The sequence below is a fragment of the Vanacampus margaritifer genome, chromosome 4 (assembly GCF_051991255.1).
Source record: "Vanacampus margaritifer isolate UIUO_Vmar chromosome 4, RoL_Vmar_1.0, whole genome shotgun sequence".
NCBI classification, from domain to species: domain Eukaryota; kingdom Metazoa; phylum Chordata; class Actinopteri; order Syngnathiformes; family Syngnathidae; genus Vanacampus; species Vanacampus margaritifer.
Window position 1 is genome coordinate 28555832 of NC_135435.1, and position 24292 is coordinate 28580123.

A 24292-nucleotide genomic window follows, 5' to 3' on the forward strand; every position below is an offset into this window, starting at 1 on the left:
CATCTAAGACAATATGATCTTTAGTGAGCGCATGTGTTTTGGTAAAGATCACAAACAGTTTAATCTTCGATGAACTGAACGTTGACAATTTAGCATCCTCAATCAATGTCACCCATGTTTTTAGTAAACAAAAGAAAATTTAGTCTTCAGTAAACTTACAGTAGCATGTTTACATAGATCAAAATAAATTTAGCAGAATTTACTTATGAACTTAATTATTTTAGACAGTTTTGACTAGTCTTCATTAAATGAACTGTTTGTTTCTACTTTCTTCCATTTTTCAGTAATCAACAATAGAAAATGGTTAGTTTCACCTCTGTTTTGAAAAAAAAAAACGTCTTTTAACGTCTTTGGCACTCCTCCATAGGATTTTACTAAACGTTATTTAACGTTTTTGGCAGTCAAAGTGTTAAATGTTAGTCAGCGTCATGGAATGATTGTCTTCAAATTGGTGGTTTCCATTGTAGCATGTGTTAAAATATAAGCCTGTCGTGTCATGTCAGATCATTTTAGCGTGCCCCAACATTTGTTCACAACACACATAATTATTCACTACAGGTTATCAGTACTGAAGTAGGGTTAGCCACGGCAATTTGAGATGCACATTCAGTTCAACTTTCGCTTTTTTAAATCACTCTAAATGTGCTCTTTGTAACAATTTGCCCCAAAGCACCTTTACAATAGCCTTTTTATTTGACCATTTATAACTTTCTAAAATTCTAATTAGTATATTAACACCTCTGTTCACAATGGGTTCTCCTGCAAGCCACTGGCCAATAGTTTTCAGACTGGATTCAGGTTTGAATTTCCCGCCCTATGTGACATCATGTACGCATTGTGTACTGTATTTGAAGCAGAAGAATGTGCAGTTTCATGTTTTGGCCACAGGTGGCAGTAACGACTCAAAATTGCATTTTTTGCATTCAGTAACTTTAAATGTGCGCATTGGTTTATTTTACAGTACAAGATCATTCCTGTTACAGTCAGTTATGCCGTACTGATTCTGAACCTCCAAATTCTGTGGCTAGCTCCTCTAGTAGCCTATTTGCAAAAATGAGTAGCATTTCAAAAGTGTTTTCAATACGCAACGCGGTGCACCGTTTTTACCTGAAAACGTTGGCTTTTCACGAGATCTTTTATTTATGGGCATGGAAAGTCCTCTCGCAATATGCATGAAAATGAATACATCCATCTTGCTCAGGAAGAGCAGCCGTATCCGAATGAACTGATAAACAATGCTTTTATTGGATCATGGTGCTTTGCTGTAGGCCTTTTTCATCACACAAACACATTTGCACGACGTTCCTTCCAAAAGTGTTATTCCGGAGCATGGACAAGGTCACGCGTTTTACAGTACTCCATCGCATTATGCAAATGTGTCTCCATATTCCGGAAAGTGAATTAGCGGCACACGCCAAATATATTCACATACATCCTTGTCACTCAGTCGAGTTTTTGTTTTGGAATAGCTAATCATAGCAATGACACTTGCAACCTTGTGTTCGTCCTCTACTTGCAGGAGGTCACTTTGTGCGCGCACCGGCTAGCGTTTCCCAAAGGGCCTCAGCTGTTGGACTCATTACTGCTCAGTTCCTGATGCCAGTTCTTTGCAAGCCTTTTATTTGGCACACCGTTTAGACAATGCTCTGCTAAAAATGTGATAACAGCCGAGTCAATGCGGAGCCGGGTTTCTCCTCGAAGGCTCCTTCCTTGGGGTGCAACATGCGGCTCGGAACAAAAGCCGAAGTCCTACTCAATCACTTTTTGCTTCTCTTTTCATTTCGCGAGAGCGGATCATACAAAAACACTTCCCCTGTCACCAAGTCGAAAATGCCTAAAACTCCACCAGTGAGAACGTTTCATTCATCGGTTTATAAAAAAAAAATAATAATAATAAAAAATCTTAACAGTCTTGCTCACAGCTTTGCCTCTGGGGCGCACTTACGCTTGCTAGATGCTCTATCAGTAAAAGTAGTGACAGATAAGATGTGTCTTCATTGTGTGGACGCGTGTCGCTAGCAATGGGACATTTTCATCAAAAGGTCACTCTCGAAAAGGTCAAGTGCACTCCAAATTGCTTTGCATCATCTCCCGATATGTATTGCGCACTTTGAGCGACATTTTAATGCAATTTCTGTCATTTTTCAGTACATCCCATTTCAAAGTGTCCCCGTGTAGTCGTTCCGATAATTGCGGCAACTCTGAGGCAAAAATCAGCAGACAATATTTCTGTTAGAAAATAAATATTTTTTCTTTTTTTTTTGTCTTGTCACTCTTTTTTTAAATTTCCTCCGAGGCTGGTTTCACGCGAGTGTGGTTTTGTGTGTGTGTGTGTGTGTGTGTGTGTGTGTGTGTGTGGGGGGGGTTAAAAGTTATTTTTAAGATGATTATAATGTGTTCATTTACTTCCACACCGATTTAATCCTGTTGTCGTATTTATGAAGGAAATATAATGACATCCAAGACACATTTCCAGGGAGCTCAGAATCGTGATCAAATTCACTACTTACTACCTGAGCCAATACTTAGACATGGTTCCAGCAAAAGTTGAGTCCAATTTTTTTTTTAGGGGAGCATCAAAATCAGTATGCTCAGCATGGCGCAGAGGCGTCTACTAACTTCGCGGACGCGCTAAACAATGCTGGAATCGCCAGTTTTTACACTACAGTGACATTATTACATCATTGAACATAGAGCCCTTTATATTTAATATTCAGCATTTTATAAGCTATCATAAAGATTAGGATCGGTTTTCATCATTGATATTTTCCCCCAAAAGTTCAGATGAATCTTGAAATGGACATGGCTCATATAGTTTCCCCTAGTCATATCAACTCATAATCTCATCCCACTAAACTAGCCTAAGGCACAACCATGCGTCGATGGAAAAACAACACGTCTGCTTCCACCCGCTGCACAACAGTAATTTGAAGTCATTTTCAGCTTCTCATATTTGTGGCAGTTACCAGCATGGCTAATGCGCCGCGTGTTCAGAAAGTTCCCCCTGAAGGCACTTCATCTTGAAGACCCAGCTGCTACGGGCCGGGTCAATGAAGCCACGGCAGGCTTAGTGGTGGTCCTACTGTATAAATGTTAATGGTCTGCAGAGGGGGGAGAAAAAAAAAATCCTGCTGACCTCCTTGTGCGTATTGCCAGCGGCAGGTTTAAGATGCTACATGATCAAAGGCAGGCGCTCGCCCTCAGTTTAACGCTGCCAAATTTTTATATCTTCTTGGGGGAATTTCACCTGTAAAGTTCTATTAAATAAATTCAATGTATGAATCATAGCCAGGCCATTACTCTTAATAATATCATGCTTAGTGGTATTTGATTATTAAATTTGCTCGTTCCCAGTTTTGAAACAAACTAAAAGAATATTTATATATTTTTTTATTTTTATTTTTATTTTTTTTACAAATCTACCAAGATATACAGAACACCGTTGCCGATGTAGTTTTCACTCTCAAATGTAGGTTCGGCACAGTTTATGCATTAATGTGGTGTTCATTTATTTATCATTGAGGTTGACATTTTCTAATACATTCTTTGCCTTTGTGGTCGGATGAATAAGATCATTTTTGACTTCTGATAGTTTGACTCACGAAAATGAAAACCTTGAATTGCAGGCATTTTATGGACGTTAGCTTCATTGCGTCAGTGCCTAATGAAGGAGAGAAACAGAAAGTGATCCACCTTGAAAGTCTTATAATGATGCATGTTGTATTACCTTTGTGTCCAGCAGCCATAAAATGACATTCCGCGTTCCTCATTTACTTTGCCGGTGAGCTCAAAGATATTTTTTTTTTTCCCTCCGTTGCTACCCCGCATATCAGCCTGGCAAAACATTTCCGAATGTGAAGTCACGTGATCAACTACTGTGGGATGTTATATTGCTGTGGAGCATTAGGCTAATGATAAAATCGCAATGAAATGAAACCTTTTTTCATGGTCGAGAATTGTTTTTCTTCCTTTTTGAATTGGGTTATTTTAACAAGAAACGAAAAATGACAACGCGGGGGATTAGTGTGTCAAGAAGTTGAAAATGACGGAGAACAACATGTTTAAAAGTTCTTCACTTTAGCACATCTCTGGATATAATGTAACTTGTTTGGCCTCTTCACACTGTCAACTGTGCCTGCATGTAAATTATTTTTGTTTGAATGGTTTGTATTGTTACAGCTCCAAAACGACACGTGCAATTATAGCATTTTAATCTATGGCTGCATCTTTACTAGCAGTTGAGGCAAAAATCGCAGAGTAGTTGAACACCCTGCCCGGTGACCAAAATGAAAAGCATTTTAAAATGTCAATGGATGCATTTGGTTAATCTCTAATTATTGTATTTTACCGTTCCGCTGTTCTTTTTTTTTTTTGTAATTTTACTTGAGGTCTATGGTGCAACTTGGTATGACTATAATCACCCTGCATTTAGAAGAATGCAACTACCTAATAAATGATCAAGATTTCAAATAAATCTGGTACCTAACGTTGAAAGCTAAAATCTTAGCTCCGTACCCTCCAAAAGCATTAGAACGGCAAGGTCGATCAATTCCTTTGTTTTTGTTGTATACTGAGGACACTTGGGCGTCGGATCAAAAGATGAATTCTGTCTGTTAGCGAGAGCCACTACATCGTGATAACTTACATTGATGTTTCTGCATTTGGCAATTTATTATTATATTATATTATTAGTATGGGATTTTTTTTAATGGGCTTTAGGTGAACTGATGAATACACACACGCACGCACGCACGCACGCACGCACACACACGCACATACACATACTCACCCACATACAAAAAAATAATAATAATATATATATATATATATATATGTGTATATGTATATATATATGTATATATATTTAAAAAAAACATTTATTAAATTTTTTTAATTGATTTGTTTGTTTGTTTTTAAAAAAAAGGAGAGCAATGATGATGTCAAATCAAATGAACAATACTGAGCTCTCCTGAGAGAAAAAAAAAAAAAGATGAATTCCAGCTTTTATTTTATGGTATTAACATCAAAATGTGTTAAATAACTCAGGTCAGGGCAGAGCATCTTTTGTTTGAAGCCGCACACTTTATTAATTGAGCAAAAAAAAAAAGTATCGGAACTTGAACTCGGATGGCTGTTTTTAGAATCGGCGCACTGGTCTTTGTGGATGATGCAACATCATCAAATTCTAAAGTCTACAAAACCATTTTGAGTGGCAATTGACAGAAAAATGCATCCAGTGGAAGGTCACCTCAATCACCAGATGTTAACCCAATAGAGGGGTGTCAAACATATGACCCGCGGGCCAGATCAGGCCCACAAAGGGTTTTAAATCCGGCCTGATTTTAGAAAGTAAAATTTGTAATGTCAGACCAATTAATCAGCCTGCCAACATCAAGACATATAAATTCGTATTTTCACAAGCAGTCCTCAGATGAGCAATGCAACTTGTACACGGAATTGTCCTGGATGTCGTTGTTTTACACACAACCTGAAGTTTGTTTGAAAAGTTTTTTTTTTTTTTTTTTTTTAAATCATAGACTGACATAAACGTGTTAAATATGACACAAATTCAATTACTTGGAGCACAAATACATATAACAAGGATTAACGTCCTTATAGCTTCATTAACGGCGTCAGTCACACAATGCATCCTGGGAACAATATATATGCAAAACAGGTACTTTTACCACATCTGGAACTCGTTCAGGCAATGTGTTGCCGCGCGCCATTTGCATTTGTGTTATTTTTTGGAACAATATAATTACAGTTGAGCTCCGTAATTTAGGGCTGGCCCACAAATAGTGAAAGTTTGCGTATAACAGGGATGTGATTTTTCCGCTAATTCGCGGAATTCCGCTTTTTTTATCTCCCCCCCAAAAAAAAAAAATCCGTTTTTTTTTTTTTTTTTTTTTTTTTTAGTAGTTCATTGTGTATGCACATGACTCCAACAGATAACATCTTCTGCTATAACAAAGACATTTGTGGTATGCTCTAATATGAGTTACTTTTCATTTGGTCATGATACAATTATTTGTTCATGAAATTTGAACTCTTCAACATTATTTATGTGTTAACTTAGTAATCACATTAGTTAGATATGATGATATTCTCAGTGATAGTTTTTAAAAGCAAAGGCAGTCCAATGTTTTTGAATGTGACTGATTTTGAGTTGACTAAAACTGCCATTTTATATGGGATAGTTCAATATACATTGAAAATTTATGCTGTTGTTTTGTCTATTTCTTTGTCATGTGAGTGCATTGAAAGTACTTAAAAACACGGAAAACCCATGAGCTCCGGGGCCCTGGACCTAGCTGGGTGCCAGCGGCCCCCAGACCCACGGCTAAATTTTCAGATAATTTCACTTTGGTCAAATCACATCCCTGGTATAATGGATGGCAATTGTTTTTAAGTTATATACCATTTTTTTACCGATCTGGCCCACTTGGTAATATATTTTCCTCCATGCGGCCTCTGAGCTAATATGAGTTTGACACCCCTGCAATAGAGCATGCATTTGACCTCTTGAAGAGGCGGCACATTTAAAATGTAACAGTCTGGTGAGGTCAATTAGTCGCAGGTTTGATGAAGTTATTGCAAGTAAGGGTTATGCCACCAAGTATTAAATACTATTCACTTTAAAATAATTTAATCATGTCCGTTCCAACACTTTTGCTCACTCGAAAAGTGGACGGCTTCAAACAGATGATGTTCTGTCCTGGAGTTCAACACATACCATAACATAAAGGGATGGAATTCTGAATTTTTGTCTGATATTCATCTTTTGATGTAAAACCCAAATATCTTTCATACACAACAAAAAACAACGATATTAACCTTGCCGTTCCAATACTTTTGGAGGGACTCTATATTCCTTCCTTCTGTTTCATTGTTTTGAATCTATTGTGAATATTTGCCAGATTCTACAACCACTTTTAATGGGGTTTAAATATGTTTGTTTTCTTTTTTTGCATTAGCTCTACCTTGATTTCATCATTATTTAACGTCCAATGATCGGGCATCAGAATCAGTCCACCCCAAAGATGTTGTTGTGTGACAAATGCGGGGCCGCTCATGCCCGGGTCGCAATCCACGAGACGGACACTCAGTCAGCTTTCAGCTATCATTAGCGTTGCTAAGCTTATATCAGCCTGCTGCTCCAATTACTTTGTTGGTCTGAGCTTCTCCACTATAGTTTGTGTGCGGGGGGGGGGGGGGTTGTTTGTCTGTTACCTCGTGTTAGGTGTGACGGAGTGTGTCATTAAGAGCGCCAAGCCACCTACTCCAGGCAGACGCCCACACGTGGGGTCCCTGCTGGTGATGTGGCATAGGAGAAGGAGGTGTGACAAGGAGACTCGGGGGACACGTGGATACATAAATAAGCACCCTACAAGGCTTTCCATCCTTGTTGTTGTTGTTTTTTTTCATCCAAATAGAAAATAATGCCATTGTTATGGGCTCGGCACACGGGAGGCGACGTCGCTCGCTCTCAATTCATTTCCTATGGAAGCAGGGCGACAAGGCGAAAATCGTCCCCCCCTCGGCGACACGCGGCATTCCTGCATGTGTAAAATTGCGTGCGTGCACGTGGATGTGCACGCGTAGGCCCGTGAAAGCGATACTAGAAAGTTAAAACACGTTCAACTTTTGGCGCTGACTTCCGGGGCTTCAACCAATCAGCGAAGGTTTCATTGATGAGCCAATGGACGCAGGAAATGCTACACATCCGTCAAAATGGATTCGATCATTTTAGCAGCGTTTATAATTTTTTATCTATTTATTTTTTTTAAAACTATCGTTTTGTACGATACTTCACGCAATCATTTACGTGACAACAAATAGGCCGGTGAGAGTTTTTAAAAAGTTAATAATAATAATAATAATAATAATAATAATATTATTATTATTATTATTATTATTATTATTATTATTATGAAATGGGCAGCACGGTGGTTGACTGGTTAGCACGTCCGCCTCCCAGTGCAGAGGACGTGAGATCGAGTCCGGGCTTCGGCCTTCCTGGGTGGAGTTTGCGTGTTCTCCCCGTGCTTGCGTGGGTTTTCTCCGGGTACTCCGGTTTCCTCCCACATTCCAAAGACATGCATGGCAGGTTGATTGGACACTCCAAATTGTCCATAGGTGTGATTGTGAGTGTGGATGGTTGTTCGTCTCTGTGTGCCCTGCGATTGGCTGGCAACCAGTTCAGGGCTGGGCTAGGCTCCAGCGCCCGCCCCCCGCCCCGCGACCCTTGTGAGGAAAAGCGGATGGATGGAATAATATGAAATGGATGGATCTTCATACTGGAATGACGTATTTTGTTGTCGTTTGCCGCCTCCAATGTGTCGAGCCCATTTGAGTATCGCCAGAAAAGGACAGAATATCTAATAGCAGAGAAGGTCATAATAAGGTAAGTAGAGATAGGAAGCAAGCACGCTGTTCCTTTAGGGACTTGGTGCGACTGGCCGATTGGGATCCATCTTCATCTGCATAGCGCAAGTAAAAAGCAATCTTGTCCTCGGCAACAAGTCACGGAATTTGGGTCATTTTATCCATTAAACATGATACATCTGCTATCGTATTGCATTTGCTCTACTTTCAGACTCCAGTTGCCTTTTCTTTGCGGTTTACTTTAGCGCCCTGTTTTTCTTTCTTTATTATTTTTTTTAAATACTTTTAATTTGTTGCAAGGACCTCCCAAAAAAATATCACCCACTTGGGAATTGTAGGTGTTTTAATTCCGTGTAGTGGATTTACGTAGCTGGTGAGCAGCGACTTCAATCTCAGATCAGCGAGCTTGTGTATTTTACCACAGAATTGTAATTGGGGCGGTGACGGTACAGTTCAGTTCATTCTCTTCGCGACACTTAGAAGTGGAAGCATGAGAGAGACTGACAGATGCCCTTTTGAGATCTGCGACGCTTTTCGATTTTTAGCGCCGCAATGACAGAGTCTGAATTTATAATACTTTAGATGTCGCCTAAAAAGATGCGAACAGAAAAGTACACCAGTGCAACCTCATTTCCTCTCCGCAACGCAACATCATGAGGTTCCTATGAAAACTTTGCGGTCTCGTATATTTCATTTAAAAAGTTTGACAACTTTGCTCAAGTTTTCATTGCATATTCAGAGCCAAAGGCTACCCCCCCCCCCATATTTGTTGTACAGTATTAAGCGATTAATGTCGACCTTGTTACCCATACAGCTTTTTTTAAATTTATTTATTTTTTACAGTTTAGTCTATAAAGCCCATTGAAGTTGGGACATTGCGTAGATAAAATGTAAATAAAAACAGAATACAACAATTTGCATAATATTGATCAGTTCGAACATTAAACACTTTGTCTTTGTAGTGTATTTAATTGAATGCAGCTTGAAAAGGATTTGCATGTCATATTATTCTGTTTTTCACTTTCTCCATTTGAATTGCTAGCGCTTCACTGCGCAGGGTCGGTTTATTCGGGATGATGAAAGTGCACATTTTCTTTACGCCGACTAAAGTGGGTGAATGAGGATGACTTCACAAACCGTTTGGAAGCCAGTGGCTGAATAATGAGCACCCTTGTGCATGTTGATGCGTAAACCCGAAGCCCGCAAGGCTTTGGCATAAGTGCTGAGATTCGTTTTTTTTGCCTCGCAAAATTTGTTTGCCTCTACATTTTGTTATGAAAAGAGTTGGTTTGTCGGATGTGGCGATTGTTGCTCACGATATAATTATGCCTTCACTTGTTGTGTATTTCGTAATGATGCATTATTCTTCTGACCAAATAATGTATGGAAGTGACTTTAACCGTGGAGAACCCAAGAACCCCTTTTCTTCTTTGGAAAATTATGAATTATACATTAAATAACTGCTATAAGTTCACTGAACACCAAAATATATGTTTTTTCAATTTTAACCCTTTTTTTTTAACTAGCGCAGAGTTGCTAATTTATCAAAATATATATATAAAACATACTCCTAGGCATTCTGCAACATGATATGAAATAGATTAACAAAAAAAAAACAATTTTACCATCTGATGGTTTGCTGAGAAGATGGTTTTGTTTGGATTGATTTCCAGCTCAACAAAACATGTTTGTTGCCAGCCATCTTGTCACCACCACTCTGGCTCATGTAATGATGTGCAATATTCATCCACTAGATGGCCCCGTGCAGGGGTCATAAGTGGCACTCTGGACTTTTGAAGTTAAATTTGTAAAAAAAAAAAAAAAAAAGGAAAAAAAAAGTATTTGTTATTTGAGTAGCAGAATTTATAGGGGCCAAATTTGACCCCGTGGGTTCTCCAGGGTTAATGTTGAAGCATGACCTTAAAACCGCGACCCATAAAAACCTTTGGGATGAACTAAAAGAGAGTTTGTGAGCTTGGCCCTTCCTCCAACCTCATGCTAGGTGTCAATAGTAATATTGTAATAATTATATTGATTGTAATGTCTTTGCTAGACGTGATCGGATCTTGTCATTAGCGAAGAAAGAAAAGGAACACTCTGGAAATTGAAGTGGATGCTTTTACGTTAAATATACCCCAAGGTTCGGTGCGAGAGAGCATATGGATGCTGGATGGTAATGGCACAGGTGGCCTTGGGCATGTTCACAAACTCACTGTGTTACGACTGTCAGGAGTAACGCATAAAAACAGGCAGCTGGTAAGATATTTCAACTCGGGTTTTACTGGCAGCTGTTTGTGTTTCTACATAATATCCTGAAACAACACAGGCAATATTTAGTGCATCTGCTGCCCTGTTGTACAATAATGACGGATGGACAGTGTAGCCACAAACACCCTGAGGTACAGCTAGCTTTTCCAAGATCCAGGATTTAGTCGTTACGAGAAATGTCTCACAGTCTATGCAAATCTACACCACTGCAAATGGCGACCCACAACTACCCTTTTTTTTTTTCATTAGTATTTGACTGTCCTGTTCAGTGGTGGCATATCTGACATGTCACATTTTGGCAATAAGCGGAAGAGCAACGGTTAGCTTGAGCTACGTAAAAGTCAAATATAAAATTGTACATTAAGCAGACTTGACAAAGGTGTTACTGAGTAGATCCGTTTGAAGGATGCAGTGGTTTCCAGGTCAGCGAGACGGACACGATATCAATTCTCGTGCGGAGACGGAAAATCTCTGCAATTAATACAGTTTCTCAAGATCAGAGAGGCTGTTTGAGAATGGGTCACTATGTGTCACTAGTGTTCGGTTTAGGGGAACGGTATGGGATTTTTTTTTATAGGTTTTAGGTGAACTAATGAATACGCACATACACTTATTCACCCACATACAAAAATAAATAAATAAATACAAAATATATATATATATATATATATATATATATATATATATATATAAAAAAAAAAAGGAGAGCAATGATGATGACATGTCAAATCGGTAAAATTACCGAATGAACAATACTGAGCTCTCCAGGAAAAAAAAAAAAAAAAAGTAAACGTGTGGAATGCGAACACATATTCACCCACATACAAAAAATATATATATACAAAAAATATATTTATATATATAAAAATTTTTAAAAAAGGAGAGCAATGATGATGACATGTCAAATCGGTAAAATTACCGAATGAACAATACTGAGCTCTCCAGAAAAAAATAAATAAATAATGAGAATGGGTCACTATGCCGCCACTTCAGCAGTCTTTACGTAAAAGCTGTCTTTAGTGCAGAAAAGATTGGTGATTGAACCGCTGCCCCGGTATTCATGACATTTTGTGGTTTAAGACTTAATGCAATCAAATTTGACCGCCACAATATAAACACAATGCCTGCATTTCTATTAATTTAAGAAGGCTGCATAAAACACTAATCTAATAGCATCGTCTCCACCAAATGCTGCATTCATTGTTCCACTTGACCATTATGCAGCACATATCAAATCTCTGCATTGCTCCTGTCTTAAACTGTCTCACGAATGATGACCAAGACATTTACCTTCCTGCCTTGAGATGTAGGTCACTTTCAAGCACACACAAACACTGATAAAGGTCAAGAGAAGATGTGTAAAAGTGGGACAGAGCTGCCCTATTTTGTTGAATGGAGTGTTATGTCTGCTTCTGCTTCTGCTCCACAGTTATGTTGCATTTCTTGAAATCGACTATTGATCAACATTTTCCGAGCGGGCAAACCTGGGCCACACAGCTAATCTCACGGAGAAATTAGTAATTAATCGGCCACCGATTATAATCAGCCGGTTATTGGCCTTCAAACATCGGCCAATTGGGCTAAATGGTAGATTATTTTCCCCTTAGAACATTATCGTCGAAGAAAAACGCAATTTCCGATGCTGTGAAGTATCGTGAATGCACCATTTTGCTTGCGTAGCATTAGCAAATAGCAAGTGTGTAACGTGTGTTATTCTGATTCTTCTGTTGTCCCTCAGTGTCCTTCAAGCTGTTTAATGACACCTCAGTTGGAGTTCACTGTAAAACCAAACACACAACGATAAGAATTACAGCCACTGTATATTTAAATACAAAGCATGCTTCGTTTTCAAAACATCGCTAGCCTAGCGCTAATGCTAAAAGCGATGGGAGGAGTGTAATTAAAATGTGCTAAACCTGAGAAAGAAAACTTTTCACCAACATTGTTGGTGAAATGTTTTCTCATTCCCAGTATTGTGGTTGTCAGCATGATCTGTTTCTCACTGAAACCTGCACCAGGGTGATAAAAGAGCATTGTTAATCACACTGTACAGTATGTCGACTGGTGAACATCCGCTGTAATTAGCCGTTGATGTGTGCTGCTGGTAACGTCAGACAATGCAAACATGCCCCTTAGCACATTGCTATTTTAATTGGCATCACAGTGCTCCAATGTTTCCTCTGTGAAAACCTTCACTGCAACTTAGCTGCTGACAGGAGTGTGGGGGGTGTGGGGGGGGGGGTTTAAGGGAGTGAAGACGGAAAGGTTAGGGGGAGACAAAATAGAATAAAAATCACCTGACCTCTACATTCTTCACGCAGTGACGGCTTTTCCAGACCGCTACAACAACTTTGAGTCCGCAATATTTAGAGACTTTAGAGACGCTATCACAAAGCAAACAACTGGCATAAATACATAGATGGCATAAATGTACTCATCCACACAATACATAATTGATGATACAATCAGGGTCGTTGAAAATTAGCAGTTGTGTGTTATCAAGTATTTGACGCATTAAAAAAAAATGTTAAGAGACATTTTCACTATGTCACAGCATTTCCAAGTGGCAATTTAGCTTTTTCTATGGTAGAGCAATTGAGAAAACAGAGTAAAGTGGCTTGAATGATGATGTTAGCCTTCTCTATCGCCGTAGTTTGAATAAGACAATGAGCTAGTAAAATAGATGATGTTGCTTAAAAAGGTAATTTGCTTTTCAAAAGGTACGTTGATTGGCGTGGTGGAAACTCAAACGTAATTAACAATTCATTGACTTGACTGTTGCTCAGATTATGGCAAAGAGAAGTTCTTTTGACGCTCAAACGGGTAGCATGCTGTAAAGTTATTGTTACGGGGTTTCTTTTTACAGCTTGCTAGCGGCTAGCAAAGAAGCGAATGCATCACCGCATATCCACACCCAATGCCTCTTTTGTCAAATATCACAAACAGTAAAACACTCAAAGCATGATACCTAACTAGTGTCCTTTGGTCATTAAAAAATAAGAATAAAAATGTTGCTCTAGCTCAATTTTGGTTTGAATGTGAGTGTGAATGGTTAGTTGTCTAGAGTTCAGACCTTGCCCAATCACGGACGTTGCCTGGCCTCTTGCCTAAAGTCAGCTGGGATTGGCTACTGCTCGCACGAACCCTAATAAGGAACAAGCAGAATCGAAAATGGATTACTGCTTCTTTTGCTCCAACAATTTGGTCAAGGCACAAATTGTACAAAATTGTACAAATTTACCTTTTGGGTGTTGAAGCACCCAGGTACCACTATAATTGAATTTCAATGTACTTTTCAATTTGCAAACTCGCTATACTGTTATCAGGTTCATAGCACCAAGTGTGATCATCTCTGAGGTGATTGTTCATTATTTCATTTTTCATCACCGATAATCCGATTTTGTAGGATAAGCATCATGCACTTAAGCATTTAAAGCTTCAAAATGCATATTGCACTAAGGTATCACATACCAGGTTCCTCGACTCCAAATTGTGTTTACTTACTTACTAAATCTATTTATCATACATTCTGATAGCGTGCATAAGCTGCCTGCGGTTTTATTTTGAGAGATTGTGAGAACGGTTGCAAGACAAACACACACACACACACACACACACACACGCACACACACACACACACACACACACACACACACACACACACACACACATTGAACTTAAAGCTGACAGAGCTGGTGTCTGAGCTGTTTAGCGTGGGATTAGCAGCCCCCCCCAGATTTTCGACAGTGAGGATTTTACTCAATGTTAAACAAGAATACAGTTTAACTGAGCTTAATAACACGCTTGAGGTGAAAGCATAAACGTACTCGTGATTTACTCTATACGGAGGAATTTTTTATGGAGCTATTATGGGCAATTACCTGCACTGTTGACCTTTCTGGCTTACACTTTGTACTTTTTGTCCTCTATTCTGTTTTTGAAACACCCCCCCCCCCCCCCCCCACAGCAATGAAAGAGGTTTTTGTGATTTATCTGATGGAGGTGATGTCCACAGTCCTCCATGGATGAGTGTTTTTATGATGATGAAAAAAAAAAACAGCCTACGCAACTTTGGCCCATGCTTGTGCTCGTCAGGGCAACATTTTAACCGATGTCCAGAGGCATATGAATGTTTTCATTTAAACGCATACACTCTGCATCAATTTCCCCCAGCACAACGGCTAATGCATGCTATTGAGCCAACTAACGGCACTTTTGTGTGGATTTGGTGAACCCGTCTGGCTTTCACATCATTATTTCATGTTGATGTGTTACTTGTAATTATTTTTTAAGGGGACAAATCATGCATCTTTCCCCCTCATAGTTTAAGTATAGTTCATAGTTCTGGTTTAAATCTGACCTTTTAGCTCAGCTCAGTTCATTTTAAACCATTCACCTGCCACCTGTCCGCTGTTACTATAGGTGTGCCCCAGGGCACAGCTCCAGGCCCCTTACTCTTCATCACATTCTCATTCCCATCAGAAATATCAACATTTTTTTTTTTTTTTATTATTATTATTAAAAAAAAAAAAAAGGAGAGCAATGATAGTTCCCTTCATAGTTTAAGTATAGTTCATAGTTCTGGTTTAAATCTGACCTTTTAGCTCAGCTCAGTTCAATTTAAACCATTCACCTGCCACCTGTCCGCTGTTACTATAGGTGTGACCCAGGGCACAGCTCCAGGCCCCTTCCTCTTCATCACATTCTCATTCCCATCAGAAATATCAACATTTTTTTTATTATTATTATTTAAAAAAAAAAAAAGGAGAGCAATGATAGTTCCCTTCATAGTTTAAGTATAGTTCATAGTTCTGGTTTAAATCTGACCTTTTAGCTCAGCTCAGTTCAATTTAAACCATTCACCTGCCACCTGTCCGCTGTTACTATAGGTGTGCCCCAGGGCACAGCTCCAGGCCCCTTCCTCTTCATCACATTCTCATTCCCATCAGAAATATCAACATTTTTTTTATTTTTTTTATTATTATTATTTAAAAAAAAAAAAGGAGAGCAATGATAGTTCCCTTCATAGTTTAAGTATAGTTCATAGTTCTGGTTTAAATCTGACCTTTTAGCTCAGCTCAGTTCAATTTAAACCATTCACCTGCCACCTGTCCGCTGTTACTATAGGTGTGCCCCAGGGCACAGCTCCAGGCCCCTTCCTCTTCATCACATTCTCATTCCCATCAGAAATATCAACATTTTTTTTATTATTATTATTTAAAAAAAAAAAAGGAGAGCAATGATAGTTCCCTTCATAGTTTAAGTATAGTTCATAGTTCTGGTTTAAATTTGACCTTTTAGCTCAGCTCAGTTCAATTTAAACCATTCACCTGCCACCTGTCCGCTGTTACTATAGGTGTGCCCCAGGGCACAGCTCCAGGCCCCTTCCTCTTCATCACATTCTCATTCCCATCAGAAATATCAACATTTTTTTTTATTTTTTTATTATTATTATTTAAAAAAAAAAAAAAAGGAGAGCAATGATAGTTCCCTTCATAGTTTAAGTATAGTTCATAGTTCTGGTTTAAATTTGACCTTTTAGCTCAGCTCAGTTCAATTTAAACCATTCACCTGCCACCTGTCCGCTGTTACTATAGGTGTGCCCCAGGGCACAGCTCCAGGCCCCTTCCTCTTCATCACATTCCCATTCCCATCAGAAATATCAACATTTTTTTTTATTTTATTTTTTTTAAATAAAAAAAAGGAGAGCAATGATGATGTCAAATCGAATGAACAATACTGAGCTTTCCTGGGAAAAAATCCCAGCTCCCCGGTCACCGCTTTTACATCAAAGGGTGTCATCCTTGGCAACACCTTATTATTTCGATCATACTTCCATTACTGTACTGCATAAACTAACTTTATCCTTCCTTCACCCGCTCTTCCATTACCATCCTTGCTGGTAGCCTCGTCACCTCCGGGATCATTTATTGCACGTCAAATCTTTTTGGTCTCACACACAAATCCCCCCACTTAACTCCTCGATCGGCCTGAATTCATCCGCTTGAGACATAACAAGAACCACCTACTCCCGCCATATCGCCTCAGTCCTAAAACAGTTCCACAGGCTGACAGTTAAATTTCCAGTACTATACATTCACAAATCCTCCTGCTTGCTTTGAAGGCTGTACATAATTCTCCTAAAATAATCTTTTCTCCACCTGACTGTCCCGTCCTACCTGTGTGACCATCGTGGAGTGCAGGAAATTCAGGTGCGCTGCTTCCCCCATCTGGAATTTACCACCAACTGAACTGACTTTTTTGTGTTTGTAATTTGTTTTTATCCTGATTTTAGTGTTTAATTGTGCTTTGAAAGGGACTTTGAAAGAAAATGTTTTCCGGATATCGGATAGGCAGGCATTCCAAACACCCGACTATTTGTTTACAAGCAATTAAAACAAGTTCTTGAGTTTTTTTTTTAAAGATTAAGATTGTAAAGAATTAAAAGTTGGTGTAAAGGGTGTTGCTTTTGTTTGCCGTTAGAAGCAGTGGATTAACTTAACCTTATTGTTTCATTTATTGCCGCTGTAACACTACTACAACTATTCTCACAAAGTTTTTGGCATTCAGATGAAATGTGAGGATAAAACCTAAAATGTGCTCTAACCTTTACAGGGAAATATTTGAATGCACAACTTTACTATCTTGCTGTCTCGAACAAGAAGCTGAGCAGCTAAATTCACAAGAGGCGTTTTAGCCACAGTCGAACATTTGCTGGTTACATTTAAATGGGTATTTAGTAGAAATATGTTGAATAGTGGATTAAAAATTGTTGAGAGGAGACAACTAGGCCCCCAAAAAATAAGCAGTAAAAAGAATACAAAACAAAAATGATGAATGAACTGCTAGAACCTGGTTGGCCGCAGGGAGGTATTTAGTCTCCCTGCTGCAACACACATGAATGTGGATGTGTTGCGTATCAAGGTGATCATTCATCTTGGCATTTATTAATTGTAGCAGCCATCTTTCACAATAGAATTAAACAGAATTAAAAAAAACACATACACCACTAATCATGAAATTTAAAACGATATAGTATTTAAGAAGTGATGTGCATATATTAACTGACAAACATTACATGTTCCACAGATGTGATTTATATCTACATACAAAAGAGGGCCAGGTTGGATTTGAAAACATCTGAATTGTCTTGTTCACACTGCATTAATAAAATCCGATGCATGTCACATTTTGGCAAAACAAAAAAAAAAAAAAGGGAATTGAGCTGCTGTGTGAACAGCCCAAGTTATGCCGTACCACTATGAGTGTCTCACCATGGGCTTTTTCTGTGACAAATGGTTATTTGATATCCCTTCCAAGGCCCATTGGAACGCGCCAGCCTACACCTCTTAAAGCCCGACTCAGTCAGGATAAAAAGGTGTTGTTGTCGAGGGTATTTGTCTTGATAATACCAAAGCCTGTTTGTATCTGTCAGTAATCTTGGTTAATCCAGACTCCGTCTCATGTCCAGATATCAATACGCCGTTTGGAAAGTGTGGGGGGGACGAATCCCAGCTGTCATGCTTGAGGAGAGTAGTAGCTGCGCTCAACTCTCTGCTTCCCGTGAAGCAAGAGGAGGGAAACGCCAACAAAGTCACCATCTGAATGATCAAATACAATTTAATGAATTCTCAATTCATTAACAGATTTCTCTCAAACTAAACTAGAGCCAAATCAAAGAAACGGATGTCATTTAGGCTCAAAACGATCTAGGAACCACTAAAGGGGACACTTGACTCATCTTGAGCCATTTTCAGCAATAAAAAGTTAGTATTTTTATCCTACTACATTATTTTTTTGTATACAATTAATACCTTTAAAAACTAGGTTTCCACTTGCTGTCGACTGGAGATGGCATCACCTGTGCTGAGGAATTAGGTAAGGACCAATCATGGCTCAGTTTGCTGACCAAACCCAGAAAACAGGTGATCTTCAAGTGGGGAAACTTCTCTAAAGGTATTAATTCTACATGAAAAATAATGAAGTTATCAAATTCATTCTGGACAAAATATTAACTTTTTACTGCTGAAAATAGCTCAATTACTCAAGTATTCCTTTAAAACTGCTTTATGTAACAATTTGCCCCAAATTATAATTTGACAGTAGCCTTTTTATTCGACCATTTATGACTCTTCTAATTAGTACATTAACACCTCAGCTGTTCACAATGGGTTCTCCTGCAAGTCTCGGGCCAACAGTTTTCAGACTAGATTCGGGTTTGAATTTCCCACCCTCAAATCTGTGAACCTGACATCACGTGTGCATTGTGGACGTGAAGGAGGCTGTGTGCAGTTCCATTCTTCAGCCACAGGTGGCAGTAGCAATTTGAAATTCAGTGTAATAAATGACGCCAGCAAAACGGGGGACTGTATTATTTTACAGCAAGGGTGTATTATACTGGTTGTTACTGACGGGAATTCCCAGTAATTTTGTGTGTGTGTGTGTGTCTTGACAGGATTTATGAGCGAGTTATAGACCCTCCTCAGATGGAACTCACACCAGGAAGTGGAGTTTGGCTGGGCCAGCACAGCCACAAGCACGGCCTATTCAAGGTGAGACTCTGAAAAAGACGCATACGCCGTCACGCAATTCCCTCGCGTGCCTTAACGCGCTTCACATTTCAAGTTGCCTGGGATAATTGGGCAGATTTGCACTGGGCTTGTAAGTGGAAGGGGAGCCTGGTAGAAGACACAAGAAGAAGTAGCGAGGGGCTTAGAGAATAGCTGCATACAGCTCAGCGTGCGCTTTGAAACTCTTATTCCCAAGCTCATTACAATGTCGATTTTTAATCACTGCTCATTTTCCCAGCCCACTGCCTGTGCTCGGGGCAGGCAGAGGACATGACAGATTGTCAAAGATATGATTTTGTTTCTGCTTAACCCGCATCCCTGCCCACCCAATCAATGGACATTTTTTCCGCTCCCTCTTACATATCGATTATCCTCCAAACTGTGCCGGAGTGTAAATTATTTTGCTCTGACTTTTTCCACTGACGCACACAAGGCCGCCGTCTCGCCTCCCTCCGCCTGCTCCTCATTCACCTCTTTGTAGCGTAAGCCTTAAAGGGGATCCTTCTTCTTGAGGAAAGCTCTGGTCTTGAAAGATTCAGCTTCATCATGCGGTTTTCTACCCACGGTTGGTTTCGTGCTTTGGGGGTGTCGCAACGTTTAACAAGGATTGCTTGAACGTGATTGTCAGCAAAGAGACAGATGGCGTGGAAAGTGAAAGTGGTTTGTGCGAAGTGACGGAGGAAAAGCGGAAATTTCCCCTGCAGCTTTACACAGGTTGGGGTTGGCATGTTGGCTGACAGGTGTGCTTGTAACACCTTGAATCCCGAACCTGTTCCTCAGCGCGTCGGAAAGGGCTGTCATGCCACGATAAGAGTCGACCATAGACACGGGCTTGCACAACTCGTGGAGAACTACATTCAGCTTTTCGCTCTAGTGTCAAAAGGTTCAATGTACTACTATGGGTTTTCACCTATTAAATATTCACAAATCAGCAGGTTAGATAATTGTATTATGTATCACATCATGAGGGATTATAAGATAGCACCAGAGTTTCCGAATTTTTTTAGTTTTAAGATTTTCTTTTGCAAGCCAAAATTTTGACTTGTTCTAATGTACAGTAATTATACTTGACAAAAAACAGTAAATTTACTAATTATACACACACACACACACACACACACACACACACACACACACACACACACACATATATATATATATATATATATATATATACAGACGCTCCCCACCTTACGAACGAGTTACGTTCCGGACGATCGTTCGTAAGGTGAATTTGTTCGTAAGTTGCTTCAGTGCTATATTTTGTATTATAATTTATGTTTAAAGCCTATATAAGTATATTGAAGGTTTATATAAGTATGTTTAAGGCTTGTACAAGTAACCTGCATTGGTTTGTACTGAAAAAAACTTTTAATAAAATGGAGAGAATACGTACAGTACTGTACTGTACTACGTATGTTAGAGAGAGAGAGCGAAAGACACACACACAGTATGTACATGCACGTAATAAGATAAATAAAATGAAGTTTAACTTACTTTTGGAAGATGTACTCGATGCTTAAGGAGATGATGGAGGAGGAGGAAGAGGAGGATTTTATATCATGAGAGATTCTTCGTCGTCGCTGGAATCGGCTTCAAAAGTTATTTCCTGCTTCATGGGGACCGGCGTTTCTTCCTCCTCCTCCTCGCCACGTTGCTCAGCCTCCAATGAGCTCTCGCAGCGCCAAGCGTCGGTATTAGCGGCGGAAAGAAGCACTACGCGCAATACAAAATCTAACTTACAGCATCTCTTTCCGAACATTTTTCGACATACTGTACGCGCAGAAATGTTCGTATGTACCGTTGTTCGTAACTCGAATGTTCGTAAGTAGGGGAGTGTCTGTATATATATATATATACATATATATATATACATATATATATATATATACATATATATATATATATATATATATATGTATATATATATATATATATATATATATGTATATATATATATATATATATATATATATATATATATATATATATATATATAAACAGTACATATAAACAGTACATTTCATAGAGTAAATTTCACCCTAAAAAATACTATGTTCGGTCCCAGTCCAAACAGAGTAAACTTTACACTTGGTAGACATAATATATATAAAAAAGAAAAGTTGAAGAATGATTGCAGAACCTTCAGGTTGTGAGAAAGCCAATCTACCCGCTGCTGTTTGTCAGTATATTGCGGGTGTCAGGTGGAATTCTCGTACCTCCGAGCCCATTTTTGGTCTACTTTTGGACACTTCAGCAATAAGTTTACAAATAGTAAGCGTGGCATAGCTCAAGTGGTAGAGTGGCTGATTCCTGTGCTTTTTTTTTTTTTTTTTGGAATAATATTTTACTCTCTTCCTAAAGTTTACTCTGTTTAGACTGGGACAGAATATAATCTTTTTTAGAGTAAAATTTACTCTACGAATTGTACTGTGTATCTTGCCAGCCTCGTCTTTTGTAACTATTTTTCTTTGTTGCATTCTTGTCGTTCTTGTCAATCAATTTCTGTCCCAAAATGGAAATGCATATTATTTACAGCGTCCTGCATGTATATCGTACATTGTTGTGAGAGGAAATGCAAGAGAGAATACATTTCAAGGCTTCACTTAGATGATGTACTAATCGCGCACAGCGATGTATGGTCAGGGCTTCAACATTACACCACCAGGGCAGACATGTGAGATCTACACCTTCATTTTTATTCTGACACTTCTGAAACAGCCAGTGCTCAAGCCCGCGTGTGTGTGTGTGTGTGTGTGTGCGCGTGTTGCTATGTGAATGTGTTCTCAATCTGTGCTGCAATCCTGTTCATCTCATGGCTCTCCTTCCAAGATACGAAGGCAAAGTGTCGCTTGCATCGAATGCACTGTGAATGGATTTCACGCACACCCCAAGCCAAGGGAAGCTTGGTGGCAAATGTACTCGAAATGACACATTTGAATGTTTCCAGCGAGCCATTTTTAGGACAAAGTGTGTGACTCTGCATGAGGGGGTTTTACAAGATTGATTTTCCTTCGGGATGGTGATTTTTTTTTTCTTCTCTTTTTGCAAAGAGTTTGTTCCCTGTGGTGACTATAAAGGCCTCTACTTAGCAGCCTTGGATGTGACTTGTCATTCACAATGATTGGCAGACTGGTCAGCATCTTCAGTTGTAGATGATTTAGCGCCGCATAGTACTTTACTTTTTCCTCAATTTGCGGCATGGTTTCATTTTATACCATTTCTTTTGCCATTTTGTGTCTTCTTTATCGACATGTTGAGCCATTTTTCATGCTGAAATGTGTTTGTTTTACGGTGGTGGCCCCGTTTCATGCAAAAAGTTCCAAATTACTGCTGAGCCAATGGTGAGGGTCACGTCTCATTTCTAGATGGATACGGCAAACTATTTCATCTAAACATGAAACTCAACCTTGAATGTGTCCAGACACCTACTGATAAACATCAAGGAAAAAGACCCTGACGGATCAAAAGTAGGGGGGGAAAAAAAATCTGATCAGTGGATCTCTCTCTTTCGTCTTGCCAGGGCATTATCCAGGATGTGAAGTTTGTTTTCGCACCCAATGGCTACATCACACAGTGTCCAAACCTTAACCGCAGTAAGTAACACCATCAACCATTACGTGTGTGCCTTTCACTTACTTTTTTTTGCCTTTATGAAGTTCAACTGTGATATGATGGCGGTCGCCATTAAAATGTATAACAGAAAAGGGTGTCATTCGTGATGTTAATTTTACCAAGATACTCTCAAAACCTTTGTTCTATTTATAAAGATCCAAAGCCTGATCAATATAATGAGGCACTTAATCATACATTGACTTTTAAACCGATACCTACCACAAGCCCAAAACAATGTGACTGAGACTTGTGTTTTGTTTACTATTGATCTGTGCCTAAATTGCCCGCCATCCGTTGAACACTTTATCTTTTTGGATGTGTTCACACACTTTCTTTCAGCCTGTCCGACCTGTAGTGATTTCTTGAGCCTCGTGCAAGGCATTATGGACCTTCAGGACCTGCTCGCCAAGATGACCCTAAAGGTAAGAACAATCAATTGCCTCCCACAAAAGGAGACATCCGATAAATCTCAACAGGCTGTACATAAAATGTACGAAATTCTCACTTTAGTGTCATTACAGTCTACACAGCAAAACAAAAATGTAATTCAATTCAAAAACTTTTAATTTCATTGAGTCTTAAATTGTCTTGGAGACCACACAAACCCAAAAAGGGTAAACACACTTGTGATTGTTACATTTTATTTAAAAGGCAGACTGCTGTAGGAAAGAAAGAGTTTTCCGTGAGTTTTCTTTTTGCCAAGATGCACACGGCAACGGCTGCCTGAAGGGAGAACCTTAAAAGAGTGATGTGACAAGACCTTGGCGATGCAGGCTGCTTTCCTTTGTTCTGCGGGAACGTACAGGTCAGAGAGAGGAGTTTGAGAGGTGCCAGCGATTAATGCCGCTTGTTTGAGGATTCTGGCAAGATTTTATTTGTATTTTTTTTACTTTAAGGATGTGATGTTGAACGGGAAAACAGGCTCAGTGAGCGACTGGTGTACACGTTGCACCTGTCTGATGTTAAAACACCTTAGCATTTATAGAAGAAACATGTACCCTTACGTGAGCCTGTTGCGTGAAAGACGGGAGATAGTCGAGCTCCATAGCCAGGTCGCTAAAAAAATACGGACCTTGTTCCACCATCTGTCCAGCTAGCAGAGGCGGTTCGGGAGAGAGGATGTGGTATGTCACGGGTCCGGCTTCGCTCGTTGGTTTTATTAACATTCAGTTCCACTGAGCTCTCCTGAAACTAAAGGGCCATCGTTTCCACGTATAACTTGCATGTAGGCGGGGAATGTTCATCAGTCAGAGAGGCCACCAGGGCAATGTCATCTGCGGAGTTTTGCAGCGTCGCTCCATTGTTCCTCGCATGTCCTTTCATTTGAGTACAAATGTTTGATTTAAAGCCAGTTAACAGCACATGGAGACATTTCAAATCCATAAAAACAGTGCTGTGGCGTAGTTCTTGGAGCCTGTGCAGAAATGTGCTTGTGGTTACTGTAATAAGTG

General features: G+C 39.4%; 1 protein-coding gene across 1 annotated transcript in view; it reads left to right on the plus strand.

Annotated features, from left to right (window-relative positions):
- LOC144050785 (protein kinase C-binding protein NELL1-like) overlaps positions 1–24292 on the plus strand; it is a 162999-nt gene that overhangs the window by 35528 nt on the left and 103179 nt on the right. Inside the window, exons 5-7 of the mRNA XM_077564368.1 lie at positions 19112–19208; positions 22750–22822; positions 23181–23263. Coding sequence (XP_077420494.1) covers positions 19112–19208; positions 22750–22822; positions 23181–23263 — 253 coding nt within the window. The remainder of the gene's footprint in view (positions 1–19111; positions 19209–22749; positions 22823–23180; positions 23264–24292) is intronic.